General features: G+C 40.2%; 1 protein-coding gene across 2 annotated transcripts; it reads right to left on the bottom strand.

Annotated features, from left to right (window-relative positions):
- Positions 1–2043: 2043 nt before the first annotated feature.
- On the bottom strand, positions 2044–19541 carry znf395b (zinc finger protein 395b). Of its 2 annotated transcripts, none has more exons than XM_008398156.3 (10): positions 19255–19541; positions 13880–14069; positions 12046–12200; positions 11850–11962; positions 10745–10944; positions 10526–10626; positions 8810–9122; positions 5811–5906; positions 4743–4849; positions 2044–2939 (listed from the first exon to the last, which is right to left on the bottom strand). In XM_008398156.3, the coding sequence occupies exons 2-10, from the start codon at positions 14003–14005 to the stop codon at positions 2804–2806; spliced, it is 1347 nt and encodes a 448-aa protein (XP_008396378.1). In that variant the 5' UTR covers positions 14006–14069; positions 19255–19541; the 3' UTR covers positions 2044–2803. The 2 variants fall into 2 exon arrangements, with proteins under 2 accessions (XP_008396378.1, XP_017157831.1); XM_017302342.2 differs by having other exon boundaries at positions 2044–2915; positions 19255–19538.
- Positions 19542–20313: the final 772 nt, after the last annotated feature.

Below are 20313 nucleotides of genomic sequence, written 5' to 3'. Positions count from 1 at the left end.
AATATTTTTGGAATTAAAAAAAAATAATTGACCTTAGCCAATTGGTCAAATTGACATAGTTAAAATGGGTAAAGAATTGGCCAATGTTAACCACTGGCAGGCCACAAAAGGTATTATATTAAAAATGGGGGGGAAAAAAGTGTGATTTTTTTTAAAGTAAAAATGTTTAATGACATTTGTATTTCATTGAAGATCCAAAATATAAACGGGGTTTCAGACTGCTGCTGTATTAAAAGAGTAATAGACAATTTCCAAATTTTCAGAAAAAAAAAAGTCCCCTAAAATTGTCAATTTTATTTTGAACATACACCAACAAATTTGTGGTCTATTTTGTTGCCCAAACAAAAGTAGACAATCATCTAAAAGAAAATAGTCAACTTTAAAAAATTTTGGAGGAAACATTTTTTTTTTCAAAAAATTTGTAAAAATTGTTTTCCCAAAAGTTTTTGGATTTATTTATTTTTGGTTGAAAACTTTCGAAAAAAAAAAAAAAAACAGTTACAAAAAAACAACAAATTTTGTTAATTAAAATAGACAAATAAAATTTGGTCTATATTGTTGACGACATTCGTACCATTCTTCATTTGTGTTGAATCATTACGTCTCAGTATTAATCGAGTTATTCGGTGAAAGTCTCACGGAGCATCATAAAGATGATATAAAATCTTGATAGAATATATTCTGGTTTTCGTGACACTATGTGGAAAAGCTCAAGGGGAATGAATACTTTCACACTGCCTCTCTTTAAAAGGAAAACTGGTAATGTGGATGGAAATTGACTCATCAATGTAACTAGAGCAACACAGGCTTAGACTTGGACAAAAAAAAAACGCATTTTCAGACTCTAAACTAATCCCCACCTTCAACCTAACTATAAATTCTAAGTTTCACGAATGTCAGCGCAGATTTAAGTAATTAAATTGGAAATGGACCAGCGCCGTGTTTCTGAGATAGTTCAATTACTTGTAAATAAGGTTGGACCTCAGGAGCGCTGAAGCACAAACTCTTAATTACTGCTAGGAGAGTCCAATTTTCTGCTTAAAGAAATTTCATTAATTAAACACAATGGAGATAAAATTGGTTTTTCTGCACTTTGTAAACTCGACAGAATTCTGCACAATCCACGGAATAACGACGGGAAAAAGTCCATAAAGGAAAAATAAATAAATAGATAAAATACTTGTTCAGATTTTGCCCATTATGTGGAAGTTTTCCTTGCGAGTTCCGAACATTATGAGTTGATTGAGACGAAGTGAAAAGCAGATTTCCCTGTGGAGCATTACTGCCCTCTGGTGTCCGAAGGTTAAAAATGACCGAAATAAGTAAAGAAATAAAAACGTTCTCCACTGAATAAACTTACAGAACTTGGAATCCACACTAGTTTTATAATGTCCCTAATAATTTTAGTTACTTTGAAACTGCCAATTCCCACGTGTATGACCTTCAACTTCTGTTTAAAGAAACAAAACAAAAAAAAAACAACCATTGTGACATTTATCATTGAACTATCTTCAGCCTCCAGACATAGCCAGCATGGATTTATTCTCGAAGATTCCAAGAGAATTATCTGCACATATTGTCTACTTAATGGTATTAGAGCATTTATGCAAATATCCTAAAAAAAATAAAACAAAATCTATTAATGTACCACCTGAGTGGAGAACTGTGCTGTTCAGTTACTATGACACACAAAACAATGTTTCTGCTTAATCAAAAAGATAAATAAATAAAAATTGTATTTGTTTTGCCATTATGAGCAGGTCAAATCCATTACTGTGCATCTTAATTGTGTTGAAGTGTTTACTAGCGTTTGATTAAAAGATCCAGTGATTCATGCTAATGGCTGTGTGGGTGATGATACACAGTGTTTACATGTAGGAAGCTTAAAAAGTGTTTTTTTTTTCTTTTTTGGAGAACAGTGATCATTTCAGACCACACATTTAACATTTAACTATTTTTCTGTCTTCACAAACAATCTGGAAATAAACCAACCAAACGGCGTCGCCCTCTCGTGCGTCGTTTGCAGAAGGAAACGAAGCCCCATTGGAATTCTCAGTGCTTTTTTTATTGTGTTTGACAATATATTTCCTCTAGTACAAACTCATTCCTCAAATTCCCGCTGCCGTGACGATTCCAAACATACCTTCAACTGATAAAACCATTAACACTGGGTGCGTGTGCTGACGCCTGGGCAGGAAGGAATTCAGCCTCATGGAAGGAACTTGGTTGAGTCGAACCAAATGTAGCTTATTCTTGTGAGTTAATATTCCAACAAAGTGCCAAAAAACATAAAAAAAAAAAAAACATCAGTCAGCCCATTACACAGGCTAGATGAGACGATAATATATATATATATATATATATAAAAAAAAAAGGTATAAAATGTTCGTACGGAACATCAGAGCACACAATATAATGTACATTATAACCACTGTGTAACAACTGGAAGAGAAAGACTGGAAGAAAGGAGACAGCCAGGTAGCGGTTTGAGGATACAGTGGAGCTACGGGGGGCGGCAATATGAGCTTTGGATAAAAAAAAAAACAAAAACAAAAAAAAAAACGGAAGAGAGGACTTAGCACATCACATGGTCAAAGTCAGTCAACAGCACCATCGCAAACTTCAGTTTTCAGGATCGAGATACAAAGATACACAAAGAGTCCATCTTCATTCCTTTTAGGAAAGAAACGAAACAAGAAAAAAATAAGAGAAGAAAACACAAAGAATTTTGTTTTTCTTGATTTATATTCTTGTATTCTCTTTTCGATAAAAGTCTCTGTTCGCACACGTCCGTCCGTCCACTCTAGTCGGGGAAGCGCTGGCAGGCCTTTTTCCAGCGGCAGGCGGTGCACCACTGGTCCTTGCGCTCCACGCCGTACACCTTGCGGCACTTCTTGGCCTCCCCACGGCCCTTCCTGGAGCGAGACACGAACCGATCACTGTTATGTACAGACGGTTCAAATATTAGCATGTTAAATTATTAAATCGCGATATATCAGCATTAACATTGGTATCGACCAGTTTTAGTCATTCTTTTTAACATTGATGTCGGTCTGATGACTAAAAACGGGCCAATCTTAACAGCTGATGTTTATTTTTATCTTGTTGCCATTTGTGTGTCTGGAAGGGGAGAGCGTTGTAACCTACGAGAACAAAGTCGTTGTTATCTACTTATTGTTTTTAACATTTTAAGACGTAGCTGTTGTTATCTTGTAGAGCAGTGGGCCCCAAACTACGGCCCACGGGCGGGATTCGGCCCGCCTCGACATTTGGTCCGGCCCCCTGAACAATACCAGAGAACATTTAGATTTTTTTTCATATACTGTATGTTCCAGACTATAAGCCACTACTTTTTTCCTAAGCTTTGAACCATGAGGCTAATATGTGGATTTTTCTTCAACCACCAGGGGGCTCTTTAGCAGGTAGTGAATCACAGGAAGTCAAAATTGGAAATAAAAGAAGAAAGCGCCCATTAAAACGGAATTAGGTTTTAATAGGGAATTGAAATTTGAGAATGTTGTTCATCAGTTAAATAGCATTGAGGGGAAAAATATCTTTTTTTTTTTAAATACTGGGATCATTATGAGAATTTGAGGTATAGATATTAGGATCCAATAGATGGCAGTAGTGCAACAATAATGGATGAAATCTAAAGAAGAAGAAGAAGGAGGAAGCACCCATTTTTATTTAGCACATGCTAGTACACAAAGGATCAACACTTTTACTGTTACAGTTACCGTTCGGAAACTACTGTAATCAGTTCAGTTAAATCTAAACTTGGCAACTTTTCTTTTTCAACCGTAATAAATGTGATTTTCAATTGACATGTTATGACTCAAATGTTGGGTTTCCGCCCCCCTCTGCTGCTGCTGCATTACTGTGGAAAACCTGGAGTGGCAGAGATATCTGCAGCTTATAGTCCGGAAAAAACTGTATTTATTTAATAAATAGTGTTATTTCCTGGATTTTTTCTGTGAAGAACCCAGAGAATGTTATTTGATTGTGCTTTCTGGAAAACAATACATTTTTACATTTAGACATTCCTGCAATCTTCACACTTTTTCTGTTACAAACTGACTCCGGCCCCCACCAGAGAAGGGAAAAGTTATGTGGCCCTCACAGGAAAAAGTTTGGGGACCCCTGTTGTAGAGCATCACAAAATTTAGAATAATTACATATTGAAAGATAAAACAAATTCCTAGATAATCAATAGATAATTAAGCATTTGGAATTACGGTGGTCCTAGACTTAAATAAAAAAGCCTGAGACTTTTAACGACAGCAAATAAATTACTTAAACTAAAACAGTGTGGGATAAGGAAACTCAGAGTGTTTTGGTGTTCCTCAGGACTCCTTAATGGGTTCAAAACTTTTTTATTTTTATATTTTATTTTATTCATATATTTTTTACTTTTACTGCTTCATGTCTTCCCCCGTTGATGACTGTCTTTAAGTTTTTTGAACCCTTATCCTGTCTTATACATTTGTATAATCAGACCGTTTTGATCTTTTACACCCTCCCTACAAAATATGACTTTAGTTCAACGATGCAAATGTAAATTAATAAAGACAATCCAAACCAGAGAGATTTTCTACTCCTCCCAGCTGCCTTGGCCACCACGCCGCTAACACTTTAGAACCTTTACTTGCCATTTTACCCCCGACTTTCAATTGTAACTCCAACATTTGCATGTAGGCAGTGTGTTTCAGCTACTGCAGCCTCTCTGGTGGAGGCTGTATTACCTGAAGGAGCAGTGGTTGCGGGATGGAGACACACTCATTGGCTGCAGCCTGTTCTGCTGCAGCCACTGTTCCCCGACGCTGACTGAGCGGCAGCGAGGTTTCACCATCTGAGGAGGAGAAGCAGATGCTAAGAACAACAGCAGACACTGCTAATACAATAACTATACAACTATGGAGTTCTCCAGTTTGATCTTAGTAGCTTAGTAGATATTAGCTACAAAGACATTGAGCTTAGTAGCTACTAAGACTTTACTAGCTAACATGTAGTAGATGTTTCTATACATACTGTTAGTAGTGTAATAGCAAACACGACTAATACAATAATTAGCTCAGTAGCTAACTAGCTTGAAAATATTACCTAAGATGTTAGCTATTAAGCAAGCTTATCTACTAACAGCTACTAATGTCTTATTTGTTTGATAAGACATTAACAGCTAACAGCTACTAAGATATTTGTAGCTAATGTGTGGCAGATGTTTCTACACCCTATTAGTAGTGCAGCAGACACTACAAATACAACGATTATGCAACTAGGGCCCCACTTTGATCTTAATAGATGTTTGGCTATTAAGCTAATTTCTTAGTAGTTAATGTCTTAGCTACTAAGACATTAACTTAGTAGTTATGTCTTAGTAGCTCATGCTCATGCATTATCTTAGTAGATAATGCATGAGCTGAAAGTCTTATTTGCTAGCGTCTTACTTAATAAGACATTAGCTTATTAGCTGCTAAAACATTAGTAGCAGATGTTTCTACACATATTAGTAGTGTAGTAGCAGCCACTACTAATACTATAATTATACAACTATAGTTATAGTTGTATAATTATAGTTGTATAATTGTACAATTATACAACTATAATTATAGTTGTATAATTATACAATTATACAACTATAATTATAGTTGTATAATTATACAATTATACAATTGTATAATTGTATCTAGTTTGATATCAGTAGATATCAAACTAGATATCAGCTGATATCTAGTTTGATATCAGTAGATGATTAGCTTTAGCAGGGCCTATTTTTGCATTAAAGCACATCCAGGCTCAGACTAAAGACTCACCGGAGCGTTGCTGTGGCCGGGTACTGAGCCAGAAGGGGTCCAGCCCTGGCTGCCCGGGCTTTTGGGGGCAATAGATACCTGAACAGGGCTGCAGGCCTGGAGAAAGAGAAGAGAACTTTAACTCAGCAGGTTCACTTTCAGGTTGTAAATGGAGTCAGATTCTAAGATACTGATGGATGTTATCAGCTTCAATCAAAGCGAGACTTTGATAAACAAGTTCCACTCATTCATATGCTTCCCCTCAGATTTCCACTATAAACTATACTATAAATCCTTCCTTTTATATGAGTTTACATCGTATTAGTTTCCATAACCAAAGACCAACTTCAGTGTTATTTTAACAGTTTTCGGAAAGAAAAAAAAAACAGCTCCTGAAGTGAACTGTTTACAGAAGCAGGTGGCAGTAATGACCTTCATGCTAGGTTGTAGCATTACGTCACTCATGGTGTGACTCTGTTACGTTAGCTCTGATTTGTCCTTCTCTATACTTTTGTTTGTTATGTTTTGTCGAAGTGTTACACGTTTGGACAATCATTCCCTCTGGTCCTCGATGCTGCATCGCTAGGATCATTTTTGCTCTCACTCCTTTGCTTTTGCACAGTTGTGACGTGTAACGGTGGCAACAAAGTGTCGTTTTTTTACACCTGGAAGCAGCTAATTAACATCAGTCACGAAACTGTCGTACAATAACAGTCTTCAGTCAGAGGCCTCTTGAGATTTGTTGCAAAACTGACTGCTACTGGAGATACTTTTTTTTCTTCTTGATATGTCCTGCACACAGCGTCGCCGTTCACAACAACTCTTTGAAGGATCTTGAAGGAACTGTAACTTCCAATAACTCTACAATAACACAGTAAAGTAAAAAAAAAAAGAAAAGAAGAAGCATAAACGGTGCTTCAAACAAACCAGTCTGCTTTTATTTGTTTCAAACATATTAATCCCTAATCTCTAACTCAGCTTTTATCACTTTTACTTTTACTCTGACACACAGCAGTGGTAGCATTATCCTGTGGGAATGCAGCATAAAGCATTTCTTAACATTCTGCACTTTACTTCTTTGAAAACGTGTAGAAACACGGAGCCATAAGGTCTGTTCTGAAATCTTCTGCTTTGAAACAAGGACTAACTTCTACATTCCACTTAAAGCGAGTAACAAATTGACTCTAAACAATTTTAGTGTCTCTCTGACTGTTGTGTACACTGGACCGAAAGCAGGACGACAGCTTCACATCGGCTGGCTTTACAGCACAAACAGGAACAGGAAGAGCAGGGCTGCAGATCATTAACTACACCCAACGCTTTGAATTAATGATTGTTTCTTTTCTTTTTCACATCAGACACACACAGAGGGGACAGCTTGGATCATTTTATGAAGCTTATTCAGTTATAAAGCAGGACGATACATAGGAGAGCAAACACACACGGTTATGTTCAGAGAGGGAAACTTTTAGACAGATTCAGACTCCGACAACCTTGACGATGAACCAGCAAAGCTAATCACGCTCAGACTTCTTTTTTTTTGCAACCTGTTCTTGTGACAAAACAACTGAACTGTCACAGTGTTACTGATCATTTCCTGTGCCGTTTAACCATTTCCCCCGGCTGCGTTTCTTCTAATAACCTGGCAGAGGACAGAAACAAGCCTTCAGAACAAAGCACAATAAAGTATTAACTGTGTTAATCCAGGAAGTAAAAGTGAGAAAGTCTGGGTAAGAAGGGAGACCGTGAGAGTCCATGTTACAGTCGTCTCGGCGACAACAGCTCACAGCGGAAATTAGGAGTAAATTCAAGAAGATTTTTGTACTAAAGATGAAATGCACGGCTTTTTGGTGCTGTTTGAGACAGAGCAGGCTGGCTGCTACCAGTGACCTGTTTTTTTTTTTTTTTTTCATGGCTTTCGCAGGCCGGCAAGAGTCTGGTCTCGCCGACAGAGCGAGTGAGCCAGCCGGCAGCTTGCTCTCTCTCTCGCTCTCTCTCTTTCTGTCACAAAGCATCCATTTACAGGCTCCATGGCTCAGGGTAAATGCAGGTCAGCAGTGAAATGTGCTGCTTTGTGATGCATAAACAACACTGTAGCTCATTGGTTCGTTAGATGTTGTCTGGCTTAAAGGGGTAGGGGGTTGTCTGGTAAGGAGGGTCTTTGAATTAGCACTGCTAGCATGTAACATGAAACTCCTTCAGTGCAGAAAACACCCTAAAACACCCAACCATGTGTCAAACTACAGAAATAGTACTATATTTTCTTCTTCTTGTGATTTTGTTTTCTGGTAGACATTTTTCAAAATGGACACCATGGTTGTAATGGAGAATATATGTTTGTGCTAATATTGGCAGTAGATATTGCAAGTGGCGGACGCAGCTAGCCAAAATGTTAGGTTCACTAAGCAGTAATTTGCTAAACAAGAATTTTAGCTCCGCTAACACTAAACCACTAAACATTTTAACCCTTCTGTCTAGAAATAGGGTCCAACCGACCCCACACACGTAAAACTTGTATCATTTTCTACAGTCCTCTACGTTTGCCTCAGTCCTCGAACGCACAAGGGTTAAATATGAGAAGCTAACGCTAACCATAAAGTTGACTGTCTCTCAGTCGTTTCCTTCATCTTCATTTTGCTACATATTATCATTTTAAAGTTGTATGAATTGGATAACCATAAACAAAAACATATGATGTGTCATAAAGTTCGTCCAAGTCATGAAAATAGGTAGCATCTTATGTCAACAACTCGTTTAGAAGGTGTAAAAATGGCGGCCATCTTGAAAAAATGTCGGTTCTCCTGAAACTCACATGGCCAATGAGAAATATAGAAGGAGTTTTGTGTTTTTTACATTTTTACAGTAATACGCTGCACTGCACCTACCTCGGTTAAAGTCAGCTCATGTTTCAACAGCAATGAAGTAATAATAGAGTTCCAGGACCAAAACCACTGCTGACCGAGACCAACTCAGAGACCCGTCTATCCCAAATTGTTGCCTCGCTCCCCGTCTGCACCCACCTGATACAGATGCTCCGTGTGGATCTGCCAGAAGCTGCTGGGGGCCGACTGGCTGAGCGGACTGGGTCTGGTCGGCCCTGGCAACGAGCTGGAGTTGGACCTGGGCCTGTGAGCCGCAGGGATCTGGAGCTCGGATCCAGGCGGAGAACCGCACGAAGCCCAGCTGAGGAGAGCAGCAGAGGTCTGGCCCGGAGTCTGCTGGGCCGGACCGGCGGCAGAACCGGGACCGGAACCGGAACCGGCCTCGATGGTCTCACAGCAGATCTTGGTGTAGTAGAAGTCCTCCTCTCTCTGGGACTGATCTGATCCACTGCTGCTTGTGAGTGTGTGTGGGGGTGGACATGGTAGTGGACACACAGAGGGAAGAAGAAGAAGCGTTACTCAGAGCACCACTCACTGTGGCCCAGATAGAAACTCTCACTTCTCCTCACCAACAGAGCTCTTCAGAACGCTGAAATTTTTATTCCCTCTTGTTTTTTTAATGCTGTTTTGAAGCTGGGAAATGTCCTTAAAGGCTAAACTCTCTGGTTTTCTCACCCACTCAGACTGGATGGTGGTCAAACAGTTTGCACGCAAGCCCCCCAACATCAGACTGCCGTATATCACCACAAACTCGAACCAATGGACGGATCAAACACACAAATACAAACCATTTTCCCTATTTCACCATTAAAGCTGTATGAGGTAGCTGAGACTGCACCTCATTCATTGAGCAATATTAATGGTAAACTCTAAATATCTAGCATTCAGTGCTTGACTATAGATAGTCCATGTGTTAGAGTAGATCTGGTAATGGAGATTTCAGACTTTTTTGGGGGGACTAAATATTTAGAAGAATTATCGACGATAAAATTGCCGTAACTTTTGAAACAAAACAAAAAAATCAGCCTAAGAAAAACACTAGGCACAAAAGACTGCTAGCATAGACAAGATGCAACCAGAAGGGAATGAATTAGGAAGGAATCAACAAGACAACCATTATCGCTTAAATGCGGTGCGTTTACTGATCAGAGGAAAAATCAAATTTGAAGTTACTGATGAGTGATCGCCACAAAATACAAAAAAATTATTATTAAATGGTCTGATTGCATTCAGCAGACTCTCAGTCCATCTCTATGAGAAGTGACATATTTAAAATGTGGTAAATGATTTTTAAAAATGAGGCATAAAGAAATACGCAAGTAACTCACATGGAGAAGAGAAGAGAAGAGAAGAGAAGAGAAGAGAAGAGAAGAGAAGAGAAGAGAAGAGAAGAGAAGAGAAGAGAAGAGAAGAGAAGAGAAGAGAAGAGAAGAGAAGAGAAGAGAAGAGAAGAGAAGAGAAGAGAAGAGGGACATGAGAGAGGCAACAATAAACTTTTACTCCATCAGCAGTGTGTGGTTAGTTTTAAAGACACTATAAAACAGATGCGTCTCCTGTTCTATATTCTATGTTCCCTCTATGCCCAGGCCTCTACACTCTATCCATAGGTGTGTGTGTGTGTGTGTGTGTGTGTGTGTGTGTGTGTGTGTGTGTGTGTGTGTGTGTGTGTGTGTGTGTGTGTGTGTGTGTGGGTGGGTGTGTGTGCGTGCGTGCGTGCGTGTGTATGTGTGTGTGTGTTTAAACTTATTTTCTTCTTTTATCTTTTATTTTTAGTCATGGAGCAAACACTATGAATAAACTGATGGAGTGAAACTGAGTGTTCTTGTGGGTAAAGCACCGATGATGTCAGCTCACCCCAGGTGCATCACACGGATGTGTCTCTTTATTCCAACAGAAGACGTCAGCACTTTGCCACAACTGGGCCACAGACACTTATACACACTTCGCAGGGAGCTCTGCGGGGAGAAAGAACAGGAAGCAGAGGTGAAGCGCGGGGCAGCGTAGAGGGCTCTGCTGAATCCGTCCGTCGGCTAATGCGCCTTTCCTCCAGAGGTTCCCGCCCAGACGGCTCACCTTTGGCTTTTTGGCAGTGAGCTCCTCGCCCTGCTCCAGCTCCATGTGCAGGCCTTCGTCTGGGCTGCTGTCCACCTCGGTGACGGACGGCGACGGGGCGGGGCTCCCGTTGCCGTGGTCCCAGCTCCAGTAGCCGCTGCTGCCGCTGTCGGAGAGCTCGCCGCCGCCGCTCTCCATGTCGACGGACGAGGACGAGCCAGCTGGAGTCGGAGACGATGATGTTTTTAGTTTTCGGGAAGGCGTTCCAACATCATTACCTCTCGATGCTGCCCCCTCCACAAAGTCAAAACTAACTTCCTGAGGTTTTTTTGAAGAGGTAAAAACAGCAGTTTTGCAGTCAGCCGCGCGCTGTGCTGCTTCACCCAACAGAGAACAATTGGCGTGACGAACTGGTTGAGATTTGGGTCTTTTGTAAAGACGTCCAATCTCTCTATAGCATATTTATTCCCCGGTGGTCCACTCCTCGTTATCTTAAGATTAATATTTATTTTACTCAGGCAGGTGAGTTTATATCAAATATGTGGCCTTGGCTCTGGCACAGCCATTGCATACAAGGACATAGCGCAAGTAAAATAATCACTAAATAAACAACTTTAGGGATGAAGAACAAACTGGCAATAATGCTCAGTGCTTTATATGATAAATGACACAATAAAATAATTAGATCTTATTTATAGTCTCTTTAAGATCCCTGATATTAACTATATTAAGATTGTGTCTGTTTAGGGAAGGTTATATACAGCACTTCTAACTTTTTTTTTGTAAGACCATGTCATGGCAAAAATAAAGCTTTAAAAAAAGTGCAACTTTGACCACAACTTTTTGAAAAAGCTGCCACAAAATCAGTCATTTTAGGCCACAAAAACAAAACCATGGCAACATCGTGGAGGGACTCTTTTATATAAGACTTCTCTGGAACAATCAGCTGCCTTGGCATTTGATTGAGCACTAAATAACAATGTATAAATGCTAGGAAATACTGGCAATTGCTGATATTTAACAACTGTCCCAGTAGAGATACACTTTACAGATAATGTTCCTGACAGATCTACAAAGCGTTAGCTCCAATAGAATCAGTATTTAATACCACAGAATGCAGTCTGACCTGGACCCGGATCCGTCTGTGGAGGGATCTGCACCACCGGGCTACAGGACAAGCTGGTCAGAACCATGGCGGCCATTATCTCGTCCATCTCCACAGACTCCGGGCTCCGGAAGCTGAAGAGCAACACGCAGAGATGTCTTTAAGCATTCGTTGTCATGGCGACCTACTATACCAGCACCGGGTGTCGCTCCCTCACCTGTACGGAGTGTCTCCTCTGGGCGGCATGCTGCTGAGGGGCGTGGCGGTGCCCACGTTCTGCAACGGAGCGGCAAAGTTACCCCAGCCTGACGTCTTGGTCCTGTGATGATGGCCGAACGCCTTCTCAGCCTGGACGGCGGCCGGGGTGTGCAGCTTCAGGTGGCAGAGGGATGAGGTGACAGTGTTAAAACATGTGAAGTTTATTTGTGTGGCACATTTCAGCAACAAGGCAGGACAAAGCGATTTTATACCATAAAAAATATCAAACAGTCACTAATTATAAAACAAGAAGTAAACATTAAATTTTTTCAAATGCAATCATCCAATCATCAAGCAGATATACATTAAATATAAATGAATTTTTGTAAAATTTCTAAATTTGACATGTCAAAAATAAATTAGCTTAATGGAAACACGGCAGTTGGTTTATTTCACAAAACTCCAATGGAAACACTTTTTTTTTTTAATCAACAACAGGATGTTACCACTGGTGGAAACTATTAAGAAGAAGACCACAGGAAGTGGTTGGAGTATCACGGCACGGCATGTTTTCTCTCGGCTTATCGCGTGATAAACAAACTTATTTGCATAAGATTTAATTTTAAAACGTCAAAATTGCAAAATTGTGTTTTTTTTGTTGTTTTTTTTACATTAGCAGAATATTGACAGTTTTGCGCACATTGGTAATGGAAATGCAGCTAATTTTCCAGTTCTTATGAATCAAACAGGTGGGTTTTAAAGCTTGACCTAAAGGAATTGACAACACATAGAAGATATGAGCAGTTTTGTTCCAGATTAGTATAGTATATAAGCTGAATGCTGCTTCTTTATGTTTGGTTCTGGCTCTGGTGATGGAACCAGAACCAGAAGACCTGAGAGGTCTGGATGGTTGATACGACAACCACAGATCTTTAATGTATTTTGTTGCTCCGCTGTTCAGTGATTTAAAAATTAACAGAAGTATTTTAAAGTCTACATTAGATTTTATTTTTTTTATTTTACTGAATTTGTATTGACCCCGCCTCTTGCCCGGAACGTTAGCTGGAGATAGGCACCAGCACCCCTCCCGACCCCACTAAGGGACAAGGATGTAAAGAAAATGGATGGATGGATGGATGGATGGATGAATTTGTATTGGGTGAAACTAAAACTATGAATCTTGATGAATTATAGGTAGAATATATTTACAGATGTAGGTTTTTTATGATCTTAAATGCAAAATCTATATATGTTTTTGAACAATTCTGGCGTAATTATTTTGAAGTCAGTGTACTCCAGTTAATGATTAATCTATTACTAAATTAGTTGACGATTATTTCAACAATAGATTAATCACATTCAGTCTGATTAATCGTTTCAGCCCTCGTCTATTCTCTGAGCTCCAGGGAGCCAGTTGAAGATCTTTGAAGCCGGGGTGATGTGCTGCATCCTCCTGGTTTTACTGGATCAGGATGAATCACTGGACACACATGGTGTTTAAACCTGGAGAAAATCACAATTTGATCCTCTGCAACTAAGCCTGGCTGCCGCGCTGTGAACAACACTGTTAAGAGAATACTTCCTGTCCATCTGTAGATGGCAAAATCTGCCGGGGAAAAACGGCAGGAGAAGGAAGCGGCTGCCAGACTCAGAGCCACCGCGGTGTGTTACGATGAACTGAGGACGGAAAACACGGATCCTGTCTGCAGGAACGCTTTGTTTTCCTCTGGAAAAGACTTAACTTTGAAACTCTTTCTCTACTTGTACAATTCAGATGAGAAGATAAAAAAAACACCTTCTAAGTGGAAACATTTTATTAGAAGAATGATTTGGCTACAGCTCCAGCCTCTCACCGGAGTCTGCTGGTTGAGCTCCCTGCCGCTGTGCGCTGCCGCCGCACCGTCCTGCTGTCCCACCCGGCAGGCCGCCGTCCCGCCTGGCCCCGTCCCACCACCGCTCTCTGGTCCCATAGCTGCCATGGTGCTGCTGCACACGGTGAGGGGGGACTCAGCACAACGTCACACTTGGCTTCAGACAAGACACCTGCAACAGATTTGGGCAAATGAGGCATTAGATCACTTTCTCAGTCATGCAAAGCCTTGAATTGGATTTCAGCTATTCGCAGAAAGTTCAGTACAATGTTACTCTTTCAGCACACAGTTTTTTTTTTGGAAAGCCCTCCATAAGTTGCAGTGAACTTAAAATGAGACAGAGTATGACACTTTCAGCTTCTTTTCACCCTCAGACTTCTCTCCTCCTTCTTGCTGCTCGTCCATAAAGGTCTGATTTGTGGTGACGGGGGCCTCCTGGCTGCTTCTCTGATTAAGGCTCTGCTTCCCCAGCATGACTGTTAAGGTGGACGGCCGCGTCTTGGTATGATTGCAGTAGAGTTACGTAATACACTGACTCACTACAGTGGCCAGGATTTAGGTGTGTGCATTCATTTTCGACAGCAAAACACTGGTTGCGTAAATGATTTGGGGGGCTATTATATTTCAGGTTCCATGCGGTCATACCCTTCTTGCTACAAACATATACGGACAGTTGGATGGTCTTTCTTTTGTTTTTGTTTTGGAGCATCCTTTCGTTTTGTGATCGACTGATTGGTTGGGGAGGTTGACGTCAACCCACCAATATTACGCACTGGAAGTGGGCAGGTTGATCCAAAAATATCGGTAATAGCGATACCAAGTACCAGTGTGTCGCATCGATACCTGTGTGGTAATACTGATACTTTAGATTCTTGAAATTATGTTTTATTTTTGTACTGGAGTATTTCAACTCAACTTCAAAAAAGATTTAGTTTTGACTTGCTCTCAAATTATAATCGAGAGCAATAAAATTTATGATTAAATAATGTTTTTTAGTGCACACTAATTATATTAATGTTATTTAAGTATTTTGTAAACAGCTATAAACTTTGTCCAAATTCAGTCCTACCACTAAAACACCCAAAGGTCAGAAGTCTGATGATATATTTGACTTAAATAAAAGTATCAGTATCAGTATCGGCGATACGCATCCTGTATTTACTTGGTTTTGGATCGATATCAAAACTTAGAGTATCACACGCCTGATACTTAGAGTATCAGGTGTGTGGATCACACACCTGATCCACTTCAGACAGTAGACATAAACATGTAACCACAAAGAACTGTACATGTTAATGCAGGACTGCATAGTGATATGATGATAAAGCTTTGTTCTGAGATTTAACCAATGGAATCTGTTTCAGGTAATGACACACTGAAAGCTGTGATATTAAAGCAGTGAACATAAAGCCAGAGACAGAGGGGAAATCCCCCACCCGTCTTTACGAATGTTGCTCAGACGGATGCTGCAAGTTGTAGACAACATGCTCTGAAAACACACGTAGCTTGTTGTCAGCAGATCGACTTGCATGATGTGAAAGTACAACGTGATCCAGTTCCGTGTTTGTTGAGGAACAATGATAGTTTATGCCTCCTCCTTAAAATAGATCCAACTAACCAAGATGCTGAAATTCAAGGACAAAAATGTGGTCAGAGGGTCAGTCTGGAAAATGTAGGTGAGTAGGAAGCAATGTATTTATTTCAGCATTCAATAATGTCATAATTCTCAGTTTTTCTAATATTGTGTGGCCATGGTTTGCAATACTATCATCCATTTTCAGGTGATATTATTTCTATGGAATGCGCAATATATTGGCACTAACATTGGTTAGGTTACAAAATATTGATAGATGCAACAATATAAAAATGTGGACGACACTATTATGTTAATACTTCTGCTATGGCCTATTACCGATATTTGCCAATATTTTATATAGTGTAAATATATTTCATCACCCTTTCAACGTCTTGAAAAAAAAATAACAACGACCACATCAGTGACTTCACCAAGTGATTATTTTCTTCAGTTAAACTTTCCACAATCCTTTTCTGCATCACTATCAATGTCACATAGCCAACCTCCTTGGTTACCATTCCAGAAACAAATGGCAAAAAGATGGAAAAAAAACTCTAGTTTTATCTGTTGGACCGATACCGATATGTTAAAAAAATGACAAATCAAACACTAACCGTGTTTATCTACTATGGTCCAAATTGAAAAAAATTCTAGATCGGATAACGGTAACATGTTCGACCCTTAAGGGCCCATCTACTCAGTCTGTTTTTTATGCTTTGTGCTTTGAACAACATCCGGCTATATGTATTTATTTTACATTATACTCAGAATGACTAACTGCACTTTCTGAAGCATTTGAAAGAAATTTTCTTGCAATTTATTTTTACATGTTTGACCAAGGTAGTCAACCTATTGTTTTATTTATTGGTTGTTATACTCCTAATTGACTGAACAAATTAAAGTTGTGTTGTTTTTACATGTGTGACTAAGCTTGTGAAGCTATTGATGTATTTGGGTGTGTTGTACTGGTGCAGACAGAGTTAACTGGTAAATTTGTAATTCAGTACATTTATGTCTGTGTTTAAAAAACAGAAACATTTCAAGTCAATTCAACTCTGTTTTTCTGTATTGGATCCATATCGGTCGATACTAAACATCGGATATCGGTATAGATATCGAAAGTGAAAAGTGGATTGGTGCATCCCCAGTTGTAATGTGACAAATTTAGAAAAAGATCAAGCTTGTACAAATATCTTTAAAAGGCAACATTCTGCACAATGCCAACAGAAAAAAATGAAGGTCAATGGTTAATTTCTGTTAGAGCCAAAATATTCTAAATGAATCAAATATTCATCCTGCATCTGTGAGCCTGGTGGTGAAGAGCAGCAGCACCACAGGAGGTCCGAAATGATGAAACACTCTTGAAAGAATGGATTTAGTTCCTATCTTATAGCTGTTTGCTTGCCTCCTTCCCTGCAAAAACATGAGAGTGATACAAACTCTGAGCAGACGTAATCTAAAGTTTGGCTGCATGTACTTTGGCCTGCCGCCTTAAAAAGGTGAAAAGGGCAGTGCTGCGTTCAGTTGCAGCAGGGACAGCTCAGGAACAAAACTAAAGCTGAAAAGCTTAACGAAATGGTCCCTCTGCAAAGATGGAGCGTGTTTGCAAGTGCTCAGGCACTTCACAGCTGCCAAAATCAACAAGCAATTCCTGAAAAGACACACCAGCAGAGACTCAGATGTTGGGCATTTAAATAATTTTTTTAATGTTGCAAAAAGTGGGTTCTCTTACTGTGTGTCCAAGTGTGGAAAATCAACTGGAAACCATTAACTTAGGACACCTGGGGTGGCTAACGGATGTACAGTTTTCCCCCAGGTTTTGCATGGGTTGGGCCTATGCAAATACTGGCGTCTCAAATGAGAGTGTTTGAAATACTTGAGACGCCCTCTAAAACTGCTTCTAATTACCTATTTTAATGGTTCAAACACCAAATATACATTTAAATGCCAGTCAGTGCCAAGGAAGCTGGATTTGGCTCCTTTCCCAGTAACTTGTCATGTGGCATTGCGCCTATGTATTTCAACTTACCAAGCTGCAGATTTTCTTATAACAGATTGTGCACTTGCTCTTTAGACCCTTTTATTCTTATGAACTCAATCATCATAGAAATCCTAGAAAACACCTTCCTTTCAGTTTGAATGAATGAAATACTTAGAATTACATTGTTATTGGTTTGTATTGCTAATTGCCGTTAGGATAGTCAGTTATTACATGAATGACACAAAAAAAACAGTAACTTGGGAAACTGAAAAAGTAATTGCAATGTTACTTGACATGCTATTGGCAGCCCCTTCCAAAGCAGCCAATCTTTGAGCGCAATTTATTTTCCTTGGTGTTGATTGGCTGAGCCCGCAAAAGCAGAGATAAGGAAAAGTGTGCATGTTAGCTTTTGCGTAATGCTTACGGTTTCCGCTGTATATATTCGTCCATCCATATTAAGGTATGTATGGTGTTTAAACTTTTAAAATAAGCAGTTATAAGCATTTCAGAGGGGGTATCAAGTATTTGCTCATTTTAGCTATGGGTTGCTGTGGTTACTAACTAGTGAATAAAGAGGTCCACTGTATAGCGATTCTTGACATTGGGTTAAATTCGGGCAACGCTAGCCGTGGCGTGGGGACAAAGTAAATTAATCAAAGAAAATAATATTAATAACAACAACAACAACAACAATAATAATAATAATAATAATAATAATAATAATAATAATAATAATAATAATAATAATAAAACAGAAGAGATGTTGGTTTTAACTTAAAGAAGAAAATGCATGCACACACACACACACACCCATACATAAAAACAATCTGTGAACGTATCAACCGTTGCTGAGCAGCAAATATTAAAAGACAGCAAAAAAGAATTGCTTATTGACATGAAAAACGTTAATATTTTTATCTATATCCCGTCCAATACTGTTATCAAACCCTTTGCTGTGCATGTGGAAGTTGTTTACTCCATTTTAATCCACCCCCAGCGGTGCATAGCACAAGAAATGCCCCACTGTCCTGTACTTTTCCACGCACCTAAACGCAGCACAAAGCCCTATTTTCTAGCCCCCCCAGCTCTCCGCCAATCAGCGCGCGGCGTTAGTAGTAAACAAGCGGCACAGTGTGGGCGGAACGCGGCCTCTGATTGGCTGAGCCCCGCTTTCTCGGGTACACACCCCCGCTCCAGCAACGTGTTCGGACACGAGTTTCACCGGGAGGGTCGGAGCTAGATGAGGGAACACGGCTGAAAATATCTAGAGTTTTTTCCACGCAAAGTCACGTTAAAACCGACCGCAAAACGGTGTAACCGCAAAATAGTGCAAGAGGAACCTAAACAGGGTTCTGCTATAGCCGTAAACACCGAACATTTTAATTTTAGTCTAATAAATACCGTGATTATTCCAATATAGATCATATTTGTTGGTGCATATTCAAAGGCTGCAGACGTTATTGCGGACAAAAATACATCTAAAACAGTATAGATGCTGAAATGGAGTAATACGTATTTTTTAAATGCATGAAACGCGCGATTATCAGTATTTATTGCGTTTTATGACGAGCTACAGAAATAAATAACGACAAAAAAGTGTCAGTTTGTCATCCGCCCCCCCCCCCCCACCAACAAGCTCACTGATCTCCACCCGGCAACGCAGACCGACCTCAGCAGAAACACCCCCTCCCTCCTCCCATTCTGCAAAAGAAAACAGATTATTTTTTCTCTCTCTTTTTTTTTGCAACAAGAAAGCCTCGCAACATCTACCGCCTCGTATACAAAATTCGATTTTCTTACTTTTCCGACCTCGGTCCTGACCGTCCCGGTCCGAGCTGCTGCAGCAGCGGATCGTCGCTGCCTGTCTTGCCTCGCACTGCCTCGGCTTGTCCCGCCGCCCGCTCGCCGGCTCTACAGTCTGCCGGAGGAAAAAGGGGGTTGGTCGGTTACGTGCCTACGTGTGTCTGCTTGGTGGACCAATGCCGGAGGTGACAGCTGGGCAGAGCGCAGAGATATCAGCCCGCGGCACGGCGCACTGTGCACAAGAGGATGATGTAGGTGAGGGGTTACCAGAGCAGCAGCAGCAGCAGCAGCATCCACTGTCTGTTTCCTGACAGTCTGTCTGTCTGTCTGTCTGCAGCACAAGCACATCTTCCTTGTTGGTTCTGCTCATGTGTTTTCAGGCAGATAAACATCTAACATGGCTCCCATCCAAAAACATAAACAACCAAAATAGATTTTTTTTTTCTCTCTCCCCCCCACCCCCCTGTTGGTGTGTTTTTATATAAAAAAAATAAATAAAAAAATTTTGATTCCCTTGTTTGCAACAGATTCCCTAAAAGAGATGGCCAATTTTTGAGAATGTATTCTGCAACCACGAGGTCACTTAGAGTTGACCTCTAACTAATGCCTCATAAAAAAAAATGCAAATGCCAAACGTACAACACATGAATATTTCCTGTAGATTTAGTCTAGACTGTGTAATCTGACTGCTATTAATCCAGTTTAAGATCAGAACCTCCATATTAATTTGAACAAAGTGTTTTTTTTTTCAGCATCAAACAATCCATCAGTTAAAAAAAAAAAAAACACGCACACACAGAGAAGTCGAACAGCTGACATAATTGTATTCTTGCATATCAACCCCCAACATCACACGACGAATCGCCTGCGTATCACACAGGACACCGCTGTGTGTGTACGCAGCGTGTTTGTTTCTGTGTTGGAGAGGCCGGATTAGTGTCGGCTGTCTGCACCCTCTCCACCAGACATCCAGTCAGCAGGGATTTTACGCTCTGAGCGCTGATACAGTCTGAGAGAGTACAGCGGAGGCCTATCGTACACCTAAACCCGATTCAA

The sequence above is a fragment of the Poecilia reticulata genome, chromosome 21, assembly GCF_904066995.2.
Source record: "Poecilia reticulata chromosome 21, P_reticulata-male-v2, whole genome shotgun sequence".
NCBI classification, from domain to species: Eukaryota; Metazoa; Chordata; class Actinopteri; order Cyprinodontiformes; family Poeciliidae; genus Poecilia; species Poecilia reticulata.
Note: the sequence above shows the minus strand (reverse complement) of the source record. Positions and strands in the feature narration are given on the sequence as shown.

What these genes read in the sequence shown, in the direction of transcription:
- znf395b (XM_008398156.3), bottom strand. Translation starts at nt 14,005, where the DNA reads ATGGCAGCTATGGGACCAGAGAGCGGTGGTGGGACGGGGCCAGGCGGG. An exon ending in AGAGGAGACACTCCGTACAG is followed by an intron (nt 11,963 to 12,045) that starts GTGAGGGAGCGA and finishes GTTGCTCTTCAG; the next exon opens with CTTCCGGAGCCCGGAGTCTG. An exon ending in ACAGACGGATCCGGGTCCAG is followed by an intron (nt 10,945 to 11,849) that starts GTCAGACTGCAT and finishes CTCCGACTCCAG; the next exon opens with CTGGCTCGTCCTCGTCCGTC.